The sequence below is a fragment of the Chinchilla lanigera genome, unplaced genomic scaffold, assembly GCF_000276665.1.
Source record: "Chinchilla lanigera isolate Chin_1 unplaced genomic scaffold, ChiLan1.0 scaffold00010, whole genome shotgun sequence".
Lineage (NCBI taxonomy): Eukaryota > Metazoa > Chordata > Mammalia > Rodentia > Chinchillidae > Chinchilla > Chinchilla lanigera.
This window is the reverse complement of record NW_004955411.1, coordinates 4,009,247-4,033,589: the sequence shown is the minus strand read 5'-3', so window position 1 is coordinate 4,033,589 and position 24,343 is coordinate 4,009,247. Positions and strand designations below refer to the sequence as shown.

Below are 24,343 nucleotides of genomic sequence, written 5' to 3'. Positions count from 1 at the left end.
GAAACTTGACTGGTCATTGGCATGTGCCTGGGGCTCCATGCAGGTAAGTCCAAGAGTTAGAGCTCTGAGGACAAAGTCATATGGACTCTGAACACTGTGAGATTTACCTCCAGGAGCTTGAACAGCTCTACAATAAGCACTGGAGGACTTCCAGGAAGACAGCAGACTCACAAGGAGCAACAAACCAGTCTTTCCAAAATTTAGAATCTAGATAACTGGAAAATAACAAGAAAAAAAAGAAGGAGGGAATGGATCCCTGGAACTCAGAAAGGATCTGATGGGAAAATTGGATCCTGCAGAGAAACTGGAGAGACAGACCACAGTGCAGAAAAGGGAAGGGCAATCTGCACTTTCTCCCTGGCTCTGGGCTCATAGTTCAGGGGGGAGGATCACTGAATCTACAGAGACCCAGTGAAAGCGAGAGATTCCAGAAGGCTTCGGGGAGAAATGCACCAGTGGATGCTGCGCACTACAACAGCTGATGAGCGATAAACTAACCCAGGGACTCAGAGCTACACTGGCCTCTCCCAGGGTTAAGCTCCCAGTGACTGGGTGAGGGACAGCAATGGGAGATGTCCACGGTCAGGGAGCCACGCACAGGCTGGCAAGAGACATCCGGAGTCTTACAAACTAAACAACTCAGATCCACTCACATGCCCAGAGACAAGGTTCGGCCAGGATTTAAGTCTCACAACTGGCGCTCAACTCTAATCCCATCTGTCCACCACCAGGAGCAGAGTCACACATGGAACTGGACACCAGCCAAACCAAAAACTAGGTCCTGAAAGGTAACCACAGATTTGAAATCACAGAGGAATGTTTTGGGGCTTCTATATTTTAAAAATTTTTGTTCATTTGGATTTCTTGTTTATTTTCATCCTTTGAGACTGTGAACACTGTTTCTAGTTTCTTTGTTATGTTTTCTTCTTGTTTTTCACTTCTTTCTTTCCCTCATATCTTCTTCACCAGTTTCCTGGGGCCTGGGTAATCTTCCTTTGCCCTTCAGCCTTGCTTCTAATCTCATTTTCTTCTTTTAGTTCTCTCATTTTCCTCCTCTCTCTTTTAAAGTTTCTCCTTTTAATTACTTCTCTCTTGTTTTTACTCTCTACATAATTTCTTTTTTCTCTTTTTGTTTTATCTTCTATTTCTTGCCAGTTTTTTGTCCTACTTTACCGAATTCTATAGACATCCTTGCACTTGTCAAGAAGAGCCTGTGTCCAACTTCTCTCTCCTCTCTCTTATATCATACCCTATGTCCCACGCCTAAACCCTAAATCTTTAATAGTATAACCATAAAGCCTTGTTAATTTTTGATAATTAACTTGGCAAAAAGCATGGAATTCTTTCTATGGCTGAAATATAGTTGCTGAAATTAGTACACATTAACTGTAAATCAATATGTGGGTTGCCTTAATGTTTACATAACAATTAATGATTTCTTCTCTAGGATTAAGGGTGGTACATAATTGATTCTTATGCTGTGTTAATACCTAATTTGTCTCAGGCAATATTACTGTCGCTGTTTCACTTGATATTAACAGGGTCACATAACTGTCACGGTTTCTCTATACACCAACACTCAGGTTCGCTTTGGGACATTAGCAGTACTAGAGTACATCCCTAGAGAACTTGGGTTCTGTGCTAACTACACCACATCCTCCTTTCCCAAAGTAGCCAAAGTGGTCAAATCCTGGGTGTGTGGCAAAGTACTATACTTACGCATGTCCAAAGTACATCACTGAAAAGCAACTAAAGAGATCTCTGTGCAAGCAAGAAAGCCTTTAGACAATAAGCATCCAAAAGTCTCAGCATAAAACAAAATAAGGAAACAAACAAAAACAATAAAAACATGGGAAGAAAAGGCAACAAAATGCTTCCCCAAACCTTCAACTTCCCTAAAGCCAATCCACAGGGCATAAAGAAGCAGGACAGTGTAAGACATACACCTCAAGTACTCTAAAGCATAGCAGAGGAGGTCAGAAAATAGCTCAAAGAGACCCTCAGTGGAATTAGACGAGATATAACTAAATAGATAATGGAACTAATTACCAAAAAGATGCAGGAGCTCTCAGAAGACAGCAAGAGAAAGCTAAACGAGCTCTACAGATGAGCTCAACAAAATGCTTCACAGCATGAATGACTAGTTTACCAAAGAAATGGAGTCCAGGAATATTTCAATCAGAAATCCAGGAGATTAAAAATCATATCAAAAGTATAAGCATCACAGGGGCTGGGGATTTAGCTCAGTGGCAAAAGCGCCTGCCTGGCAAGCGCAAGGTCGTGAGTTTGGTTCCTGGTACCGGAGAAAAACCAAAAAAAAAGAAAACAGAACGGGAAAAGTATAAGCATCATGATAGACCAATGTGATTAAAAAGCAACATTCCATGCAACCTGAAACCCAGAAAAACGTAGGGGTACTATCCTAATTTCAGACAAAGTAAATTCAAGCGAAGACTAGTCAGAAGAAACAAAGCAGGTCACCACATATTAATTAATGGAGCAATTAAACAGCAAGTGTTAACAATTATAAACCTATATGCACCAAATACTGGTATACCCAACTTCATAAAACAAACATTAAAGGACAGGAAAAATCAAATAAACACCAATACGATTGAAATGGAAGACCTCATACCACACTATTACAAGTAGACAGATCCCCTATACAAAAAATCCACAAATAAATATGAGTTGAACCAAACCTTTGAACAAATGGGCTGGTAGATATCCACAGAGTCTTCCACCCAACAACACCAAATACACATTCTCCTCAGCAGCATATGGGACTTTTTCCAAAACAGAGGAATACTAGCTCCCAGAACATGTTTAAGTAAATGCAGAGGAATAGAAACTATGCCATGCATATAATCAGATCATATGATAATCACTGAAACTAGAAATAAGTGGCAAAAGAAACCACATAAACCATGCAAACAAATGGAAATTTTAAAATACCTTCTTGAACAATCAATGGGTCATAAATGAAATTAAAGACAGTTTCTATAGTCAAATGATAATGCCAGCATGATATACCAGACCTTATGGAACACAAATTAGTCCTCAGAGGGAAGTTCATATCAGTGGACTTCCACATCAGAAAAACAGAACAAGCTCAAATAAATAATCTAATGATGCTCCTCAAGCTCCTAACAAAACAAGAACAATCCAAACCCAAAGCTAATACAAGAAAGTGAAATATAAAGATCAGGGCATAAAATTAATGAAACTAAAACTAAAATATTACAAAGAATCAGTAAATCAAGAGTTGGTTCTCTAAAGATTAAACAAAATAGACTAACCCTTAAGTAATCTCACTGAAATAAGGAAAGAAAAGACTCAAATCCATGAAATTAGAAATAAAAAAGATGAAATCACAACAGATTCTGCTGAAATCTAAAAGATTATCCGTAACTACTTTGAGAAACTGTACTCTTAATAAAATGGAAAATTCAGAGGAAATGGATAAATTCTTAGATACATATGAAATATCAAAGCTGAACCAAGAAGACACGAAAACCCTGAATAAGCCAATAACAGTCAGTGAAATTGAAGAAGAAATTAACAAAAACTAGCAACTAAGATTCACGTGCAGCTCACTCTGAGTCTCACGTCAAGTGACAGCTGCACTACCAGCCTCTGCCCAGGCCAACAGGTGTGACCTCTGACTGGATAAAAGGTCAGCCATGCTGCGTACGTCAGGACGTAAACAACCGTCCTAGCTTGTAGTTCAGCCTGAGTGTTAAACATAAAACTCACTTGGCTTCTAATGATTTCCTGCTTTAAAAATAAATGGACTACAAAGAAACATTTTCTAGAATTCTGCTGATAGTGTACACTTTATCTCTACCACGCAGTAAATAACCTCAGATGAAAATTAGCACAAATATTAGAGAGTATCAAAATGAGAGGAGTTGTTATATAAGTACATTCTGTGTACCATGACTTTCCAACCCACTCAGCTTGTCCACAGTGCCTGCGCATTAAATCCACAGCATGCAACTTTTCACTTGTACTGTGCAGGTGAGGTAACCGACATCTGAATCCTGGGACAGGATTCATGAACAACTCAAGATGAAAATCTTTTATATTATACTATAGAACATAATGCACTCCATCTGGGGGTTCCAGCTTAACAAGTCGGGAGGGTTTACAGTGCAAATAATAATATCCTATTGGTTTCATAGCTCAGCTCTTGGCCATTCTGTTGAAAAAATTCTGAGGCAACCATAAAGCTCAAAGCGAATCCTCTGATTATGTTTCGTTGTCTTTGTTTCTCATTTGGACTGATCCAGTCCACATCACAGTAGAAGAGCAATACCTCATCTAGTGTGGTTTTTAGCTATTACAGAAGTTACTTGAATACTAGAATAGGTAATGTGATGATGGCAGACTACCTATTCCTGTGGTCTGTATGACATCAAATTTATAGTTTGTCTGTTGACTTTGCTAGAATTTGCAGAATATTTTCCAAAAGGAAAGCAGTGCGGATTCCTCGGGAATGAAATTAAGTTTTATGATGTGGCAGGAGGGAGTAGTCAGGAAAAGCATAGACTGGAACAGTTTATATAAAAACGGGCTTAAAACCATTTAATATCTAAAAAAGAAGATAATATTAATGTCACATAAGTAAAAATAGAATGTAGCTTGCCTCTCAAGGGCTAGAAATAAACATTTTAGAAACAGTGACTTGGAATTCAGTTCTGGTCAGTACAGCTAGGAAGGGGACCATTTCCTGTTCCCCGTGTTACCATGATAACTGAGGCGGGTCTTTGCTCCCTCTGTAGTGTGAAGACTTCTTAAGATCATATCATTAGGGGCTGGGGATTTAGCTCAGAGCCACAGCACCTGCCTGGCAAGCACAAAGTCGTGAGTTCAATTCCCAGTACCGGAAAAAAAAAAATCATATCATTAAATAAATAAAGCACTCAAGAAGAGTGACTGCTACACCATACGCACCTAGTACAAGGAAATGTTCAAAGTAACTCAAACCACCGTGCATCTGGCTACAAATAAGAAATAAGGCCATGCCCATGCCTGACACCAGAAGTGTTCTGGGGCCTGGAGGCCTGGCAGTGGTGAAGACTGAGCACAAGGAAGACTCCAGAATTGGACCTAAGGTGGATGGAGTGACCAGTGATCAGACCCCCAAGAGGAGGGCAGGCTGCGAGGCCCTGGACTCAACCATTTTATCTGGGTCAGAACATAGAATGCCCCTGTAGAAATGCCCGACAGTGAGTGAAACTGGGACCCACACATTAGAGGGCGTGCGTGGCCCAGAATGGAAATAGCAGTGCCAGATAAGGAACAGACAGCAGTTCAATGGCAGCACAGACAGACTTGAGAAACTCCCGGCAGCCTGAGGAGAGCAGCTGCTCTTAGCCTTCCAGGAAGCCTCACCCACCTGGCCTGCCAAGAGCAGGCCAAGCCAAAAGGCTGCGCTTTGAGTTCTACGCAGTTTCCTGAGGCTCTAAAGCCTGGCCAGGAGCAGAATCACTAGACCTGAAGGCAGAGGAAGTGGAGTTGGTGCCACAGGTAAAACGCAGCCCCAAGGTAACATGAACCCGTGAGCTATGGCGGGAGGCCACAAGTCATCGGGATCTCAGCAGCCAGGTCTCTGCTGGCACTTGACCTGCAGGCGTCCCCAAGCCGGAACACCTACTTCTCCCTCCCAGTAGTGTTTGTCTCACACCACTGCACCTCTGGCTGGCCTAGGTTCAGCTTAAAATGTTGAGCATTGTTTTAAAAAGCAGTGTATTCAGAGCAAAAGGTATATCAACAAAGGGGTAAGTGCAGCCCTAAATCAAAAGGTAAGAAACTGAGTGGACATGGTGGCAGAAATCCTTTCCCCTCACCATAGTCTAAGGAGTGAACTCAAACCGAAATCCAAATCATGTGTATCAGAAGATGTAGTTTCCCTGTTCACAGGGTGACTTAGTTTTGTGATTTCTGGATCCACACGGGGCATGGAGGAGGGCTCAGAAGGAAGGGCCACTAGAAAGCATTTCAGGCACCACACTCAGGACAGAGCTCACCTCAACAGCAAGACGGCAGCACACTGGTGTACAGACTGGTCCACGCCTGTACTGGATTGGCTAATGAACTCCTCTTCGCCCCCTGCTGGGGGGTCACCACTGGGGGTCTTGGAGGGCCACAGGATCAGGCGCTGAGCCCCGCCCCCCCATAACAACCCTGGCTGTGTGTCTCCTCGACCAGCACAGATAGCAGGTACCCGACCTGTACCAGAAAGTCATTCCTCACTCCCACATCTGAGGGTAGACCCTGAACTGTGGCTGAATTGGATCTGTCTGTCCTGTATGCCTATCTCCCTCCTAGGAACACCAGCAGTTTCCACCTGTCTCCTTGCCTGACTTCCTGGACCTGCCACCAATCCCACGTGCTCTTGATATGCTCCAAAGGGGCCAGTGAGGGCCGGAGCCAGGAGATGCACTGAGAGGCAAGTGCACTGCGACCATTGCTTTAGGAATGGAACCGGTTCTGTGCTAGAAGCAGAGAAACAGAAATGGAAGCTGAGCTCTGGGTACAGACAGCTTCCAGGGCACACGTACCGTTGAAACAGAGATGCAGGCCCTACTAGACTCCGTCCTGCCCAGAACCATCTGTCAGGGCACATTCAGTACCTGATGGAATAGGGTCTTCTTCCCATGCCTAAGCAGGCAGAAACACCCCCTAGAAAGCCAAAGAGACAACCCCAAAGTCAATGTTTAGAAGAAATACAGTCAATCCTATCTCCCTTCCTGCGCTGGGAGGTGTTCAACCTGCAAGAGACCTGCTCTGTGGAGCATCAGGCCCAACTTGAAGGCAAATACCCAAAGGCCAAGTCTAATTTTTTTTTAGGTAAAATTTTACTCCAAGAAGAATCGTTATCTTAAGTCTCCCATCAGAAGACTGAGTTTTAATATGAAGTTCCACATAATTCTCCAAATTAGAACCATCTATCATGAATAGCCATCAGATCCTTAAGTCTCACCTACCAAAAACCTCTACCTCTCACAGGCCCTGAAATCTGTGACACTCAGCTCTCCAGTGACTCAAGCCAGGAGAGACCAGCGCCCCCTCTTGACACGCGGCTGCCAAGCACGTGACAGCCCAGAGCTCCCGCGCACAGGTCATACCACTTCCTAACTAACCTGCCCCAAAGCCCTGTAGCAGACCAGGAGTCTTGTAAACCCAGTAGCATTTTCTCATTAACTGACAAGTTCAACTTTTACTATCAGTTTGTCTTCGATAACTCAGCTTTGTTTGTCTGTGATTGATTATCCTTTAAATAAAAGAAACTCTGCAAGGTAAATATTAACACCATCTAGAGCAACAGCAAGTAAGGGCTCCTGTGACCAGAAAGCAACAGTGCTCTGCCAGGTCCTGCTCGACAGTGTGGTCTGATGAGGTCTCACTGGCCGGTGGCTCTCCTGCTGCGTGACACCCCGAGGTCTGTGGGGCCTTTGGCCCTGGCCACTGACACAAGGCCCAGCTGCCCGGGCTGATGAACCCTGAGCACATTCTTATGGCATCATCTGCCCTCACATCACACGGCATGACCACAGCACTATGGAATATCTTGGGCTGACCATCCACTAATTTTCACTGATCTGTCACTAAGAGGAACATTACTGAACTGTGACTGAATGAAGCAACGGTTTCATTTAAATCAAATGGCAAGCCTGCAAGCGGGGGCTTTAGGGTTACAGCAGTGTCAGAGACTGTTCGGTGCTCACTTCTTGCTCCGGGCGCTGTGCTGAAGTACATGTATCACCAAGAAATGCTTCCGAAGGAAGCAAATCAGCTTGGAGAGCTCAGCCTGTGTGGGAACCACAGCAGCCCTGAGCCAGGGCCGTACAGACATGCACTGGGTATGGGTGGCAACAAGCCAGAGCACAGACGCTCAGAACTGGGAGCTCAGCTCTGAAAACAGAAGTATTATTTACCACACGTACTTGGTTCTGTTGTTGGAGAGGACAGGAGAAGGGAAGAGAGGGGAAGGGGAGGGAGAGAAGAGGGCAGAGGAGGACGGCGGAGGGGAGGGAAGGAAAGGGAAAGAAAAGGGACACAATGGCCCAGGAATGAGGACCACATGGAAACAAGACACGTGTCAGGCAGTATCAAGAAGCACCAGCACTGCAAGAACCACTGAAAGCTGCTGGGCTGAACCCCTGTGGGCCGAATGGCTCCTGGTTGTACAGAGATGGCCACAAGTCTCCTAGATACTCTTAGACCGCGACATTGACAAGGATGCATTCTCACCAGCTGGGCAGGACACACATGTCCATGAGAAACACCAAGGCTTATATTTTCCCAGAGATAGGACATCTAGGCTTGAGTGGCCTCACTACTGCCTGTGCTAGGGAACAGGGTGAGTCCATTTGGTGCCATAAAATCTGTACAAATTCATTAGGAGCAACACCTTCTGGCCTGGCTAATGTTCCTAATAAGGAGATGCCCTTCCATTTTCCCCAAATAGTGATTCTTATGGAGACATAGGTTATAGTGGGACTCCTAGGGGAGCTCGTGACATTCCCCCAGCAACAACAAATGAAACTGTCACATCACTAATACACCCTAGCTGCAGACACTACAGCAAACATCCAGAAAGCTGTGACCAGGAAAGCTGTACTCCCGCCCCTGGTACTGCCCCGCTTTCTTTGCTTCCTGGCTGCTGTGACACGAGCAGCTTTCTTCCACTAGACCTGTCACCGCACTGTCTCTGCCTTGGAACTAGCCCACCATGAACTGAACCCACTGAAACTGAAACAAAATAAACCTCTCCTTCTTTACATTGTGGGTATCAGGAATTCTGTCCCAGAGATGGGAAAGCTGACTGCTGCATGATCATTTTCTCTAAAAATGAGATAACTGGTTGACCATAGTGAAGATCCAGTTTCAAAAAAATACATATTTTGAAGAAGAAAATGGAATACTGATTTTGCATTTCCCTTCTGGGGGAGAGTGGCGACTCAGAGGCCCACATATTACCTTCTCATTCCTCTGCCTCACTGAAGGCAGCTGATGTCCTCCTGGCCTTGGTTAGATTTTGCTTGAATTCCACACTCCCAAGGATTTTAACATTGTCCTAGTTGCTGAGTAGTCTGATGACTTTCATCGGGCATGCGGGTAATTGTTGGCAACCCTCCCCACAGAACCTGATGGCATGTATCTCCATCTCATCCCTTCAAATGGTCTCCTCAGGTCTCCATATGTCCCCATGGATTTCTTCTGGGACAAAAGTCAGGCCACCAGCAGGGTGCTTAGTAAGGGGGATGGTACCCTCCCATAGGAGTAACGAGTGAGAAACTGTCAGCCAAAACTGACCGGTGGACTGACGAAAGCAGAACTTTGAACAGGGACAAGTGTAGGTCAGAAATAGCCAGGCTATGAAGTGCTATCTTTAGGGAAGAGGTGAGAGGTCCACAGCGGACAGGGGGTCCACCATTTCCAGACATACCTCAGGCACATCAGGCAACTCTGTATGGAATGAAGGTTTGCTCATTTTCAAGCCACTGTTTTGTCATCTTTAAAAAGCTAAAGTTAGGACATTGTTCCCCTTACACATCTTTAAAAAGCTAAAGTTAGGACATTGTTCCCCTTACACTAGGACAGCTAGTTCCAAGGCAGAGATCCCGAGGAGGAGAGCCTGCATGAGGGTAGCTGCTCAGTGGCACAGCCACAAAGTTCACTTTCTGCCACTGCTGTTTGCTACACAGATTGAGAATTGAGGATGAGACAGGGGAGGTAGGCCATTCAAATGAAGCATGCTTGGGAGGACATAGTATGGTCTTGCAAATCCACTGATGGACTGAATACACATGTCACAAGCTTTTGTCCTATTTAACATCAAGGAAAACTACTTTTTCAGATCTCTCTAATGTTTTTCCTTGGCAAAGCTACCCCGAACTCTTAAAATAAGATGAGCTAATTAAAATAGACAGATTTAAATTTCATCCCCATGTATTGTAATTTAAAAAAATTAAATTTGGGAAAAGATGACTTGGGGGAAAATATAGGAGATTTAAAAGATCTTAGAAGGTAAGGATGCTACCTTTGTCCTTTTATTTATATAATGACTCCAACAGATGACATCCCAGCATGTATGTGTATGTATGTGTATATGTACATGTACATGTATAATAAATAGGAAGTAGGGAGATTTTTTCCAAATGGATAAGGAAATAAGCAATGAAGGGGAGGAAGAGAGATGAGAGGGAAAGGAAATGGAAAAAAAGAATTTAAGGGAAAAAGAAAGATGAAAATAGAGCTTTTGAAAATGAGAATGAGAACAAGAGTTGGAGGGAACAGGGAGGGAGAGAAGGGTGGGAGTATGAAAAAGAGAGAAGAATGACGCACCAACTCCACACAATAAGTGTGAGCACTATGCAGGCATGTACTAATAGATTCTAAAAAGTAATAACTACAAACAGTAACTACAGGGAGTGGGCACCAGCGCCCCTCGGCACTCCTTCAGTCTGGCAGAAAAAGACAAGCCCTCCCGCACCCAGTGAGCCCACGGTCCACTCAGCACCAGCGTAGTCCAAGCTTCAGAAGTTATTATAACATGTTGAAAGTTCCATGATTTCTACAGCAACAAACTCTGGAGAAAAATTTCTATCATAACTAGAATAAATCAAATCCTGTGCTTGAAAGAAAAAGCAACAAAATAAAAAGCAAAACCAAATCTAGAAAACAAAATTGTAAATACGAAAACAAAAACTTCAAGTTAAATGAAATTAGTAAGCAAAACATTCAGTCCAAAAGATAAAGAGCTAAAGGATGAAAACAGCTGATTCAAAGTGAGGTATTCATTATCGGTAATGAGCCTGAGAGAGCAGACAAATATCAACAACCAAAGCTGCAAGAAAACAGACGAAGCGACTCTGCGATTTCGGTCCACATCAGAGCCCTTCTCAGTAACAGGACGAATGATCTGCCTTGAGAAAATAAACCCAGACACAGAAAACACTGTATACCCAATGATGAGCACCAAAACATAGCACCAAAGTCCTGGAAACAATCTAAATGTTCACTATAAACAGGACCACAATCCAAAAGGAAGAGAACAAGTTTTCAAAGCCACTTCCTCACTTTACTGTGTGAAGGCAGGACTGGTCCAGAGAGCGGCCTTGTCCTCTGCCTCCTCCCGCCTCCCCCGGCCTGCAGAAGGAGGAAGGGAAGAAGGACCAGACTGCGGCAATACGTGATATAGTGAAAACAGCAAGTTAACAAAACACCTACCCAGTACATAAGGACCGCACTCCCTGAATTCAAGATTCAACCTTGAAGAGACAAAATTAAACTGATTTGCCAATACTCAAGTTTAGTATTTAATTTACATACAGCATTAGACATGATAAAATGTTGCCAACATAAAGTCGTCCAGATACAAAAGATAGAGGCAAGGCTGCAGGCAACAGAGAAACAAAGCCCTGCCCCCGTGCCAGGAGACCATACCTGGGGAGCCGCTGGGTTGAAGGCCACCGTGGTGATGGTGTCTGTGTGCCCTGCCAGCCGCTGGTAGAAAGTACTGGAGCCCAGCTCATACAGGTAGGCCTAAAAGACAAGAAGGCAGGGATTCCGTGTTGGCTGAGAGCCGTGACCAGCTGCAAATCACAAGAGAAGTGTAGTCTGCAGCGGAGCCTTTGTCGTGGAGGTCACCGGGCCACCTGACGCAGTGCCAGTCATGTCCAGAGTCAGTTTTGCCAAGCAGCTGTACAACCTTTCCCCTAAAGTCTCAGACTGAGGGCGAAAATCGTTATAGTGTCTTTCTCAAGAAAGTGAGAGAGAATTGGTTATACTATGCTTTGTTTACAACTACTCATTGTGGAATTTCAGCATTCAAACAGACTCTAGAACTACGGATTTAAAATTTCCTCTCTGATGGAGTTACTAGATATTACATATGCCTATACAAGTCATGGATTGCATAGTCAGAGTTGCCACAAAATACTTCATTTTAGGGGAGAATAATGAGTTGAGATGCCATAAGAGGACCTCAGAGGTGAGTCCTGCTCCCACAAAATCTGCCCACAAAAGAGAGTGCATCTCACAGTGTTTCAGAACCAGCCCTGGCCATCTCACTGGCTGTCCGTCATGGCTGATCCACAAGGGACAGCAGGGAAGTGAGAGGGACTGGCTGGGGCAGGCCATGGTCATTTCTAATCCTGAGGACGGGGTCAAGGCCAATGCTGCTTCCCATTGGGTACTGAGCTCTCTGCTGTACCTGCCTTTCCTCCCTACAGCCCCACAGAAGAAATACAACTGCTGACCAAGGACACAAAGACCATGGCTGAGTGGCAGCAACTTCTTGAGGCCACACAGTGGCCAAGATTCGACCCACAACAGCGCACTCCATGATACGATGCCTCTGCCCCACCCAGCAACAATCCCCCATTCCTGGGCTTTGTCACTTGTCGCCCTGTTGCTTTATGTGCACTCATGCGTGCCAAACACCTAAGGTCTCATCAGGATGGAACAACCACTTTGGAAACCTATTTGTAAATTTGCAGGCAAGTTCAACGTACAGACCTTGACCAGCCGTCTTGCTCCTCAGGACTTCCTAAGAGAAACGACACCTGTGTCCACACAAAGACATGCAAAAAAAGCCATAATGATTTTATTCACACAAGTCCAACACACAACCACTTCACACCCTATATGAAAACTGCATGACAATTACAGCTAAATGAAGTGAGGAACACACAGACATAGCAAGCACGCACACCACACCCTGTGACTCCCAGGCTGCTGACAGGGAAGACACAACTTCCTGACCTTCTGATGTCTGTTTTGGGAGGAGACAAACCCAAGTGTCCCTTATGAGAAAGAATCAGGAGATTTGAGATAAAAAGTGGAAACAAAGCCAGGTGCAGATGTAGGCAGGGGCTGGCAGGGCATATCCTGCAGCCTGTCTGTCCTCAGGACCCCCAGAAAAGCCAACCTGCTGACCACGAGTCCAAACTCCTGGCCCCCAGAACCACAAGAAAACAGCCTCTGTGGTTTGAAGCCTGTGACGCTGTGGAAATGTGGCACTGCAGCCCTAGAAAGCTAAACAAGAACTTGTATGGGTCAAGGACAAATGAGTGTCTATTAGCATCTTCTCCAAGTCGTCCATCACAAGATGTGTGTGCAGAATGTCTAAAAGCGTTGGAGGGGAGCAATGGGCAATTTCACCGGAATAAGGGATCTAAGTTATAAAAGCAATTTCACAGCATGATCTTGTCTTATTGATTCACATTTTAATCTCATAAGTCAAAGAAAATACACCACATAATACAAGGCCTTTTCAGAGTATATACTTTGCGTTTGCAAAATGATTAATAGATGAATGAATTAGGGAATGCTTAGTGTTCATTGTGCATCATTTAAAAATTTGAGAGTTTTTCACACTGAGAGACTAAAGCACACATACATGTCTGTCCTCTGCTCCACAAGCCATGAACTGGCCACACGGACTGAGGGCCACTCCACACGGGTAGCAGCGGTTCGGGTGTCCTTGGAACCGACGCTCACACCTGTTGGGCAGAGAGAAATACCTGAATAGGACTCAGTTCTTCATCTTAGTGCAAACTGTAGGAGAAAGACCAACCTGCTTTCCCAACAAAAAGGAGCAAAGTAGTAGAGGAAAAGCTTCCCCCGCTCCACATGGTGCTGGAAAGAAAACCCAGGGCCCTGTACATGCTAGATAAGCATGCTACCACTGAGTCACATGCTGGAAAATATTGTATATGTGAGAATTATTAATTGGTAAGCAATTAAAGGGATCTTAAGAATAATTCAGATGCTTTTCAAATTCAGATTCCCAAAGATGTCAAACTAATAGTAAATGAATTTTTATATATGAGAAATACTAAATAATCATCTATAATAGATCATTAAAATGTAAAACCATACCTTCTGAATCATAAATTTTCTAGATAAATGATTCAAAAACTTTGAGGTTATAATCATCTAGTGGGAAGGGCTTAACCTTCCCAACCATCTATAAAGCACCATGTAAAATGTGCTTATTGTAAAACTGCTACTCTTCCTAACTAAGAAGAACGTCAACAAGCTAGGCCAGCACTGGGCCTGACACAGCCAGACAGGCCGAGGCGCGGGGGCAGGTCCCGTCCACACAGCACACACCAGGCTTTTGTTGGCAGGGCATATCCTGCAGCCTGTCTGTCCTCAGGACGCCCAGTAAAGCCAACCTGAGACTTCTTCCAGAGACGGAACAGCAGAGCAAGAACACAACTAACTGCACCATTGTGAATACCGCACCAAGTGTACAGTATTAATAGCATCGATGTTTTTACCCTGTATATACGTTGTACGGTGATTTTCCCCATGGTATAATTATAAGATTTTTTTGCTTAGAGAATATTTTATATTTTGTATATGTTTACAAAATACACTAAGTAATTTTAGCATGTTGTCCTCCCAAGGGGAGGAAAGCGACTCAAGGTAAACAAAGTAGGCTCGGCCTAGGGTGCCCTGGACCCTCCTCCCAGGATCGGCCTGACAACAGCACACGGGCAACAGTTCGACCAGGAGACCACATCCAGGGTGTTTCTGGTCAAGACACAGCCCCGCCTGCTCCTCTAGGCCTTAGGAGCCACACGAGACAGCACCATCTCACATGTAACCTACACGACACAACCTTGAGTCAGACTTGGCAGAGACGCTAGGTGTGCCACGGTGCTGTGACACAGGCCAGCCTCACCTCAGAGTCCTCAAGTCCCACAGCCCGACCCCATCACCAATGGCTGCCGTCAGGAAGAGATTGTACGCCTGGGATGGTTGAGTTGTAAATGATGATCCCTGTAATCACAAGGGGAAAGTCAAGATGTATTTTCAAAGGCAAAATGTGAAACCATTATTCTAGTGATAGCATCTGGATCTAAACACACCTTTTCTTACTTATAACGATTTCACAGTTGGACTCCAAAATTTCCACACAGAGTCATATACTGCCTGACTGCTGTTTGGTCACTGCCAGAGGGCATGTAGGACAGTGGCCCTCTGAGGATGTATCTGTCACCTAGTGACGTCGCAGCTGACTTGGTCTGGGCAAGCCCACTCTGTCACGTTCACACAGCACGAAGTCACCAGTAACCCAAGACTGTACTGACTGAAGACTTATTAATGTATAATGCATAGCCAGGGAGTCACAGAATTTTTAAAAAGTTAAAAGACTAAGATATTAACACACTCAAAATTTATCTTAAATACATTCATTTTATACATACATATATATATAGAGAGAGACATATATGTGTGTGAGAGTAAAGCTATTTCCACGAAATTATCTTGAAGACATTCTTGATAAGGCATTTAAAGCCAGTCATTTTTCTGCCCATGAACTCCAAGATGCATGAGCAGTGCCTATGATGGTGATCCACGGAGGCCAGACTACCTCAGGACATCAGTCACTGGCTTGTCTTTGGCCCACCTCTGAGCTCTCGCCTCCTCTGGGCAGCTGGCATCTACAGTTCACGCTCAGGGGCACTGGACCAAAATCCACCTACTGACCCACTTGGCTGCAACACCATTAGTACGTTGTGATTCATAATGACTTCCCTATTCCTTCTATGTCATGATGATCTAACTATGACAGATTTAATGAATGCTATCACTAAGCATTTGTGCTTAAAATACACTCAGTGTGATTCCTTATTTATAAACAGGAAGCAAAACCTTGTGTAAGTTCAGCAACTACCAGCTAGCACAGACCGAGGCTGGACTCTGCTAGAAGCACCCAGCACTGAATCTGCCCCTCCTCCTCTTAACCAACCTATAAACTACTTGACCTGCATCATAAACATGCACAGTGTCCCTGTTCATTGCCACAGCTCCTAGGCTCAGTGTACTGAACGCTTTAGAAACTGGGGCCGGGGAAGCAGAGCCCGGAAACGCAGAACGTAACACAAAGATAACACAGCAGACACTCAGTGAATGGTGAGAGACCACCTACTAAAGGCTGCACTGCGGGAGGCGCACACTGTGAACACACAGACCCGGACAGTCTCACTGACGGTGACACGCGGGCAGCACAACCTTCCAGCAGGTCTGTTCTACTCAAGTTGAGAACGAGCTGAGCAGAACAGAAACCATAGAAAACAGTCACAACATACAAGGAAAGAGAATTTGTAAAACTTTATTCAATCCAACAAATAGCAGGAAGAAAAAACAAAGATGCAAAGAAAATTCATAAACAGAAAATACAGGTTATTTTTATATTTTTATATTCCCTTCAATCAAGCTTGCATTTTTACATCTGGTAATCTGAGCAACTTCATTGAAGATAACAATATGTAATACAATAACCACTGTTAATTCCCGTCATTTTGTTCTGAAACTCTGTATCATTTGTACTGTTTTTGCTTTATTTTTGTCTATGTTGTTGTTATTTTGTTATTTTTTATTATTCTCTTTAAAATAAAATTTTTAAAAAGTAGAAGAAAAAGCACAAAATAAGATCATATACATGAGTGATCACAGTAACTGCAAATCAATTAAACCTGATAAGTAAAATAAGTGACTTTCCGAAGTCAGTTTTCAAGAAAATCACTTCAAACACCTTTTTTAAAAAGGTTGATGTAAAGGGTAGAAAAAAATGTGCTATGTACAAGACGGTAAGACTGTACACACGCTAGAAAAAATAGTTATGAGGCACACAAGTCCTAATTAGAAGTAGTTTCTTCTTTTAATTGATAAAAGAGGGCGGGGGATATAGCTCAGGGGCACAGTGCCTGCCTAGCAAGCATGAGGTCATGAATTTGACTCCTGGTACAAAAAAAGAAAAGTTAATTGATAAAAGGAAGCCAGGCACGGTGGCACACACCTGTAATTCCAGAACCTAGAGTGGCTGAGGGAGGAGGATCACAAGTTCAAGCCCACCCTGAGCAACTTCACAAGACCATGTCCCAAAATTTAAAAAGGGCCAGAGATATAGCTCAGTATGAAGACTCTGGGCTTAATTTTGAGTACCACATACAAAAAAAAGAAAAAAATGATGAAAGGAATAACCTCACAAGGAAATATCTATAAACTTAACCGTATCATATAACATAGTTTGCAAATTGTTAGTATAAAACAAAATTAAGACAAATTTGACAAAATTACAACCATTGTGGGAGATTTTAAATGCTTCCTTTGCTAATTAAAAAAATCAAGCATATGAAAATTAGGAAGACTTGAATTTAAAAAAACTAACAAGGTTGACCCAATGGGCATCTATGCAGACATGTAGGTAGCCAGTAGCTAGCAAAAACGTATTTTCATGCACATATCTAATATTTCTTTTGAAAAAATAAGCTGGGAAGCCAGACGTTATGCAAAATCTCAAAAGATACCAAGAAAACTGCTATTGTACACAGGCTGTGCCCTAAACCATAACACCATAATATTAGAAATCAGTAATAAAATAGATTTCTAAAAATCAATTTGTATACATGGAAATAAAAAAGCACACCTCTAATTAAAACCTGGACTAAAAATACCACAACGTATATTAGGTAACATTTTGTGTTAAATAATAATATAAATGGCATTTGCCCAAACTGGTAAAGAACAATTAAAGAATATTTGAAAGGAAATTTATAGCATTAAATGCATTTATCAGAAATGCACTGAAAGGGATAAAATGCAAACGTATGACGTGAGTAAAACTGAAGTAGCACGGAGATGTGTAGTTTGTCAGTACTGCATGACAGAGCAGCACATACCAAGGCTCTGTGCAGTTTTTAAGTGTACACTTGAGAAAGATTCACACCAATGCAGCAGTGGTGGTCGAAAACAAATCAGGGAGAGAGCAGTCTTTTATCTGCATCAGTAATCACTTCATTTATTTTTATAAAAGCACAGTAAGACCTAAAACTAATAAAGCGGAAGAGCAATATAAGGGACCATTGCTAAAATCTAAAATCTCCCGTATAACAGTTTTTACAAGTTTAAATCTTTATGTGATTTTTAGTTTTTCAATTCAAATTAACTGTCCAGTACTATATATTTACATTCCAAAAAAGCAAATAACTTATCGAGAGACAAAAAATAATAGTAGCCTGTCAAGGGCTGGGGATTTAGCTCAGCAGCACAGCACCTGACTGGCAAGTGCAAGGTCATGAGTTTGATTCCCGGTACCGGAAAAAAACAAACAAACAAAAAGAAAATAGTAGCCTGTCAAGTTTTAAAAATAAAGACAGGGGCTGGGGATTTAGCTCAGTGGCACAGCACCTGCCTGGCAAGCGCAAGGTCGTGAGTTCAATTCCCGATACCAGAAAAAAATAAAAAATAAAAAAAATAAGAATAAAGACAAAAAACCTGCTATGATTTTAAAGATATCAGTAAGTCATAAACCTTATATATTCTCAATCCAAAAATGAGACATTTAATGATGTTACAAATAAACACAGCTATCACTCTCTGGTGTAAAAGTCCCTCTTCTTAATGCTATGATGAAAGGAATTAAGCAAGTTCTGTTTGCCCAGCATAAGTAAGACAAGAGACAGTTTCAGAGGTCGTTATTCTAGCATTAGGGGTTAGGGGACTCAAAAGAAGCACTGTAGGCCCATTTCATAAACTCAAAGGAAACTGGGCATTTTACTGGAAATGGGACATCTGGGTCAGTGACAGTCTGTGTTCTTTCTGTGTTGGCCTTGCTGGGCGGGTGTGGCCTGTAAGCCGCAGTGCCCGCATACCTGTGGGTAGTGTGAGCACTGAGACGTGCACTGAATAAATGCACAAAAAATGAAAGTGACGTCTTCAGAAAACAAGCCTATAGCCGTGGTAGAAACCTCCGTAACCTCACCCTTCTTCCCTTTCATTCCATCCTCTACCCATCAGATGTTTATTTTCAGGAAATAAAACAAGTTATTTTCCCATAAAAGCAACCCAAAAATATTTTTCCTAATATAACAGTCTCCATCCAAGAGCACACCAAAATGCTTCCCAAAATATGACAACAGGCACCCGCAGGCCACTGAGGCCTCAGGGAGTTGGCCTGCTCACAGCCACTGTGCAGAGGGCTATACTGCAGCAGATGAGGTGAAGTGAGGCCCTACAACTCAAGAAAGAGACTTTAAGAGAAAGGAATATCCATGGTACTGGCAAAATAGGTGTGTCACTGGTCTCTGGGAAGGCAAGACCTACACAGGCATGGCTCCCACAGGCCCACCTTCACAAAGGGAATGGAAATGCCCTACCCTCCTCTCAGGACACGCCTCACGTGGGCACATTGTTTCCAAGACCCCGTTTCAACTGTCTAGGTATGCATCAAGAAGGCAATGTCTCCTCTGGCCTCAACTACTGTCTGAGCACAGATAAAGTCACTGTTCTCTCTGTGTGGACCTGGATGGTGATGGCATGAATGTTCCCCTGGCCTTCACACATGCTGCCTGGGGTCTACACCACAATGCCATCTGCCCTTCAAGACCTGAGCCAGTGAAGGTGTGCTAGACAAACTGTGACGTCATGCCCTGCCTGTCGGCTCATTCCTAGGCCTACTCCTCAATGGACTTGCAATCCCAGAATTCTTAGAACTAACCAGTTATGGCAAATAAATATTACCCAGATAGCCTCTTTTAACAAACTTAAATACACTCAAACCTCTATAGATACTGTCTCACATATAATCCACAGTCATCCAGGTAAACAAAGTCAACATGTCAGACAGTACTGTGTATCAGCCTTTGCTAACTTAAAAGTGTCACAAACAATAAAACCTAACACAGGTCCTGCCAATATTAGTAGACATTTTCAGAGTTTTCTTGCTAACTGGAATATAAAGTGTGTTAGGGATCCCCTATGATCCCCAAGGTGAAACAATAATCAAACACACTCATCTTAAACTAAAAAATCAACTAGCTAAATAAAAGAAAGGGGGAACACAGGGTCAAAACTTTGCTACATATGTTTTAACCTTTTTGGCATGACCTCCAAACAGGTGTTTGGAATGGTCCAGCATCACTTTTAAATTGGGGCCAAAGACATGCTTATATTTCCACAGATAATTGAGAGACATTACCATCAGAGCTGTTCCATGGCCAGAATCCAACCCACCTGCACAACACGCTAAGCCCTCTGCCAAGACCTCAAGTAATGAACCCGATAGCGCATCCTCCACTGTCCTAGGAAGGCTTGCAGCAGACTATTCGTGAGGCTTTCCACCTAGTTGACAGCCACCGTTTGGTTCAATCACCTGAGAATCTTTTCCTTGCAATACTTGCTCTCCTATCAGTTACAGTATGTATTCCTGTGGTTCAGGAAGAAGAGTATTGGGCCTACATACCTAATCCACCCTTGCTTAAACCCCTTATGTGCATGGGCATGCCCCAGAGATTTTCCATTCTATAGAGAGCAATAACCCTACATGTACTATTCTTCCCAGCCCACAAATTTTAATGCACTTACAAGAACAGGCTAAGTTTAACATTGCCTCTCATTTTGCATAGCCACCTTTATGTGCAGCCCATCTACAGCAAAATTCCAGCCCTTGCATGTCGGCTGTGGATCAGACTTGGAAAATACAACTTTCTGAAGGACAATATGTCTTATTAACCTTAAATTCTATTTCCTCAAATAGTAACCCTGTAAGAGATTTTAAAACTAATATTCCTAGCTGTATTCCAGAATCTCATATCCCTCATTATGAGGAAGGTTACTTGGGCCCCTGGAAGACTTGCTGGGATCCATACCATGGATGGGCTATATGCAATTTTAATCATTCTTTTGTAGATTGGTCCCCCAGAGGATTCCTTCTGGGAAAGGATTGAGGTTGGCATGAGATTTCATTTTCAGGCTCTCCCAACTATATCATGACCTCAGAGGCCTTGTCCAATGTTACATGGTCAGGTAGAGGCCTCAGTCCTCCCATCCCCAGACTCATTTTTGGTTTTATATTGGAATTAATGTGCTCATTCTCTCATTTATAATTCTTCTCACTGAAGTGTGTCATAAAGAACTCAAAACCCCACAGTGTCCATGGGCCATACACGCATGACTGACTGCTGGCCACCTGGATGACTCTCCTTGAAAAAGAGCAATTGTCTCCATTTTGGCTAAAACTGGCTCTATTTTCATGGCTAGGCCTTTTCCTTGTCCTTTCAACTGGCTTTAAGCAATACAAATTAGTTCAATCAAGGTGCTGATGTGTAGTCTTTGAAGCAAGGTGACAGGTCAGTGTTACCCCACCCCCATAGCTCCCAAAAAACATGTGTGAGTCGGGCAGGATGGAGAGCCACACTCCATACTGTCAGCTGGGATTAAGCCTTGAGATAAGCAGCTATGATTTCCAGGGCATAAAAAAAATTACACATTAGAGCTAAAGCACTGACCCCAGAACAGTAGATACTACCTTGCATTGTGTTATGCAGATTATTACTTCTGCATATCCTTGTCTCTGCATATTGCAGAGGTGACTTCAAACCATCTATCCAGCCCAGCTCATAGCACTCACATATTTCCTGCCATTCTCACAGTCACTCATCCCTGAGCCACTCTCCTCAAGAATTAATAGAATCTGGGTTTTATCTTGGGCTAGGGCCTTTGTTCCAGTTAGCCATCATCCTAGCTAGACTTAGGACCTCCTTGACTCCCCACAACTACAAAAATGCTTTAGTGTCTTCATTCTTGACATGGGTCACACTGGAAGTGGTAGACTGGAATTCACTCACTAGAATTCCAATAACTTTTCCAAGGAATTACAAATATGAACATCTTGGACCATGATGAAGACTGGGAAGGGCTCTCTATAAGAAGGCACCAGGGCAGATATTCAAGCAAAAGTAGCTAACTCTGAAGTGGGGTTCACAACCAAAGCAGAAGACAGCACCAGCCAGAAATACCTAGAAAAGTAGAGGAAAGGTATGACAGCCTTAACCCAGGGCATCTCTACTCCTGCTGGTGCTCTGAGCTTGGAGGGCCAGGCCTGGGATACAGCCTCAGAGTCCAGCTCCCATCAGCCATGGACAACTCCGCTCTGCCTCCAAAGTGTAGCTTCTTTCCTGCAAAAAAGCCCTAATCCTATCCCCAAACTAGTGCAAATCCCATTTGTCCCTCAGCTACAACATACTGTCCCCACTTCCTGCATTCTAACCCTGTAGATGCACACCTGGGCCCCTTCCTCAGTATGTGCTGCTCACAAGTTTCTTGACCATCACAGAGCACTTGGTCAGTGCAAGAACTTTTCATCTGAGAGAAGCCTTCCTCAAGCACAATGACTTTGCTCTCTGGTCTTATGTGTCCATGGAACAGTGCTAAGCACAGAATAGTTATTTTTAAATTAAATTAGGACGTATATACACATATATGCATATCCATACATGTGTGCATACACAGGCTTGTGCATAGTCATACATTTAGGTGTACACTCAGACACCTATAAGCATGCACGCATATATATACACACATATATATGTATATATATACATATGTGTGTGTGTGTGTATATATACATATATATACACACATAGATATACATATATACACACACACACACACATATATATATTCCCTTATATGCCCACACGCAAGCATCCAGGTACATGTACAGGCAGGCACATGTATATATACATATATACAAATATACATATTTATACATACCAAGTTGAAGTTGGAGGAGTTGAAATAGCTCTCAAAAGTTAACCATTGTGAAAATTAAGATGCACTGTCAACCTGATTGGCTTGAAAGCCCCCTAGGGGATTGTAAAATACACTTCTGGGTCTGTTTGAGTAGGTTCATAGAGCTGTGAATATCTGGTCTCTGACCCCTTTCTTTCTGGTGCTGTACCCCTGATCTGCTTTCTAAACACCGTGAAGTAAACAAGTTTTTTTTTTCCACCATGCCCTTCTGTCATGATATTTCTGTATTGAAGCCAACTAACCATGGACTGAACTCTCCACAACTGTGAAATTAAATCAATTAAATCTCTCCTCCTTTAAGTTCTGTGTGTAGGCAGGGCAGGGATTCTTGTAACCTGTCCCAGAAATGTGAAAGCTGATATAGAAAGTTGGTGAAAGAGAATTGGGTTCATTGCTGTGACTATAAATGACAATGTGGTAGACACATTTAGCATTGGTTTAGGGGAAAGAGCTTAGAAAATCTGGGAGAAACAGGCTAGAGAAAGCCTAAAATCTATAAGAGGAGCCTCATGGACAATTCTTATCAAATCTCAGAAGCTCAGAATGATTATGAGAATGTGAACACTAAAGGCTAGGATCATGAAGTTTTAACTGGGAACAAGAACTCTACTCAGAATTGGTCTAGAGACCATGAATGTTACACTAAAACAAAATAAATTTGTCAACATGCTGTCCATGTCCTGATACTTTGTGGGAGGCTGAGTTTAGGCACAGTGGACAAACTCATTTGGTGAAGAAAATTTCAAGGGTACCCAATATTCTGGATGTGGCATGGGTCCTTCTGGCTGCTTTTAGTCAGACTTATAGAGGAAATCAAGCATAAGAAGCAGAGCAAAAATATCTGAAAAATTTAAATTTTGGTCTGGAAAGAACCATGTGTAAAGCTGGGGCCAAAGGATGTATAGTTGCTGAAGAGATTATTATCATTAAAAAGAAACCAAGTACTTTGAAATGGGACAAGAATTACATTGAAATCACCTCAGGAGTCAACAAGAACACACCAACACAGGTTGAAGGGTATAGAACTGCAAATTTTTCATTTGCAAAGAACCCCTAGAGCCCCTGCCCCCAAATGGCTGCTAGGGAAGTGGTTCCCCAATATTCATTTCACTATGCTCAGCCATCCAGGCACTGATAGGCTGCTGAAGCCATAAGGCCCCAGCTATTGCTCCTCCTGAGAGTAGAACTTGGCATTATCCACATAGTGTTGCTTGTTTGGGCATGCAAAATGTAAGTGTTGTAGGTTATGAAGGCCTCCACCCAGATTTCATAGGACAGTCTGGGAAAGCAGACAGTGTACTGAGACAGGATATGTGAAGCTCCTGCAGTGTAGATGAAGTGGAAGAGGAGACACTAAAAAATCAGAGCCCAAGAATGGAAAATCTGCCAAGGAAAGCAGCAGGAAATGACCAAAGCCACTCCAAGTGAGAAACCATGTACAACCAACAAAGTACAGAGATGGACTGCTAAAGCCCTCTGGAATTCACATCTTACCATGTACTGGACATGTAGCTATAGGACTTAACGTTTGCTCTCCTGGGTTTTGGTCTTGCTGTAGTTCTATTATTTTCTATCTGCTGTTCCTCCCTTTTGTAATGGGAATATTTATGCTGTGCTATTTTATATTGGGAATATGTAACTTGCTTCATGAATTTTATAAGGGCTCACAATTAAGAGTTTACTATGAGTAAAGCCAGGCATGGTGGCATACACCTATAAT

General features: G+C 43.0%; 1 protein-coding gene across 6 annotated transcripts in view; it reads right to left on the bottom strand.

Moving 5' to 3' along the window:
* Positions 1-24,343, bottom strand: part of Wdr27 (WD repeat domain 27) — a 194,417-nt gene that overhangs the window by 89,602 nt on the left and 80,472 nt on the right. For 2 of the 6 annotated variants that reach the window (XM_013510746.1, XM_013510747.1), the window contains exons 22-25: positions 15,959-16,078; positions 14,708-14,805; positions 13,415-13,520; positions 11,458-11,556 (exon numbers count right to left, since the gene is read on the bottom strand). In XM_013510746.1, the coding sequence (XP_013366200.1) occupies positions 11,458-11,556; positions 13,415-13,520; positions 14,708-14,805; positions 15,959-16,078 (423 nt within the window). The remainder of the gene's footprint in view (positions 1-11,457; positions 11,557-13,414; positions 13,521-14,707; positions 14,806-15,958; positions 16,079-24,343) is intronic. The other 4 variants (XM_013510748.1, XM_013510749.1, XM_013510744.1 and 1 more) reach the window with 3 other exon arrangements.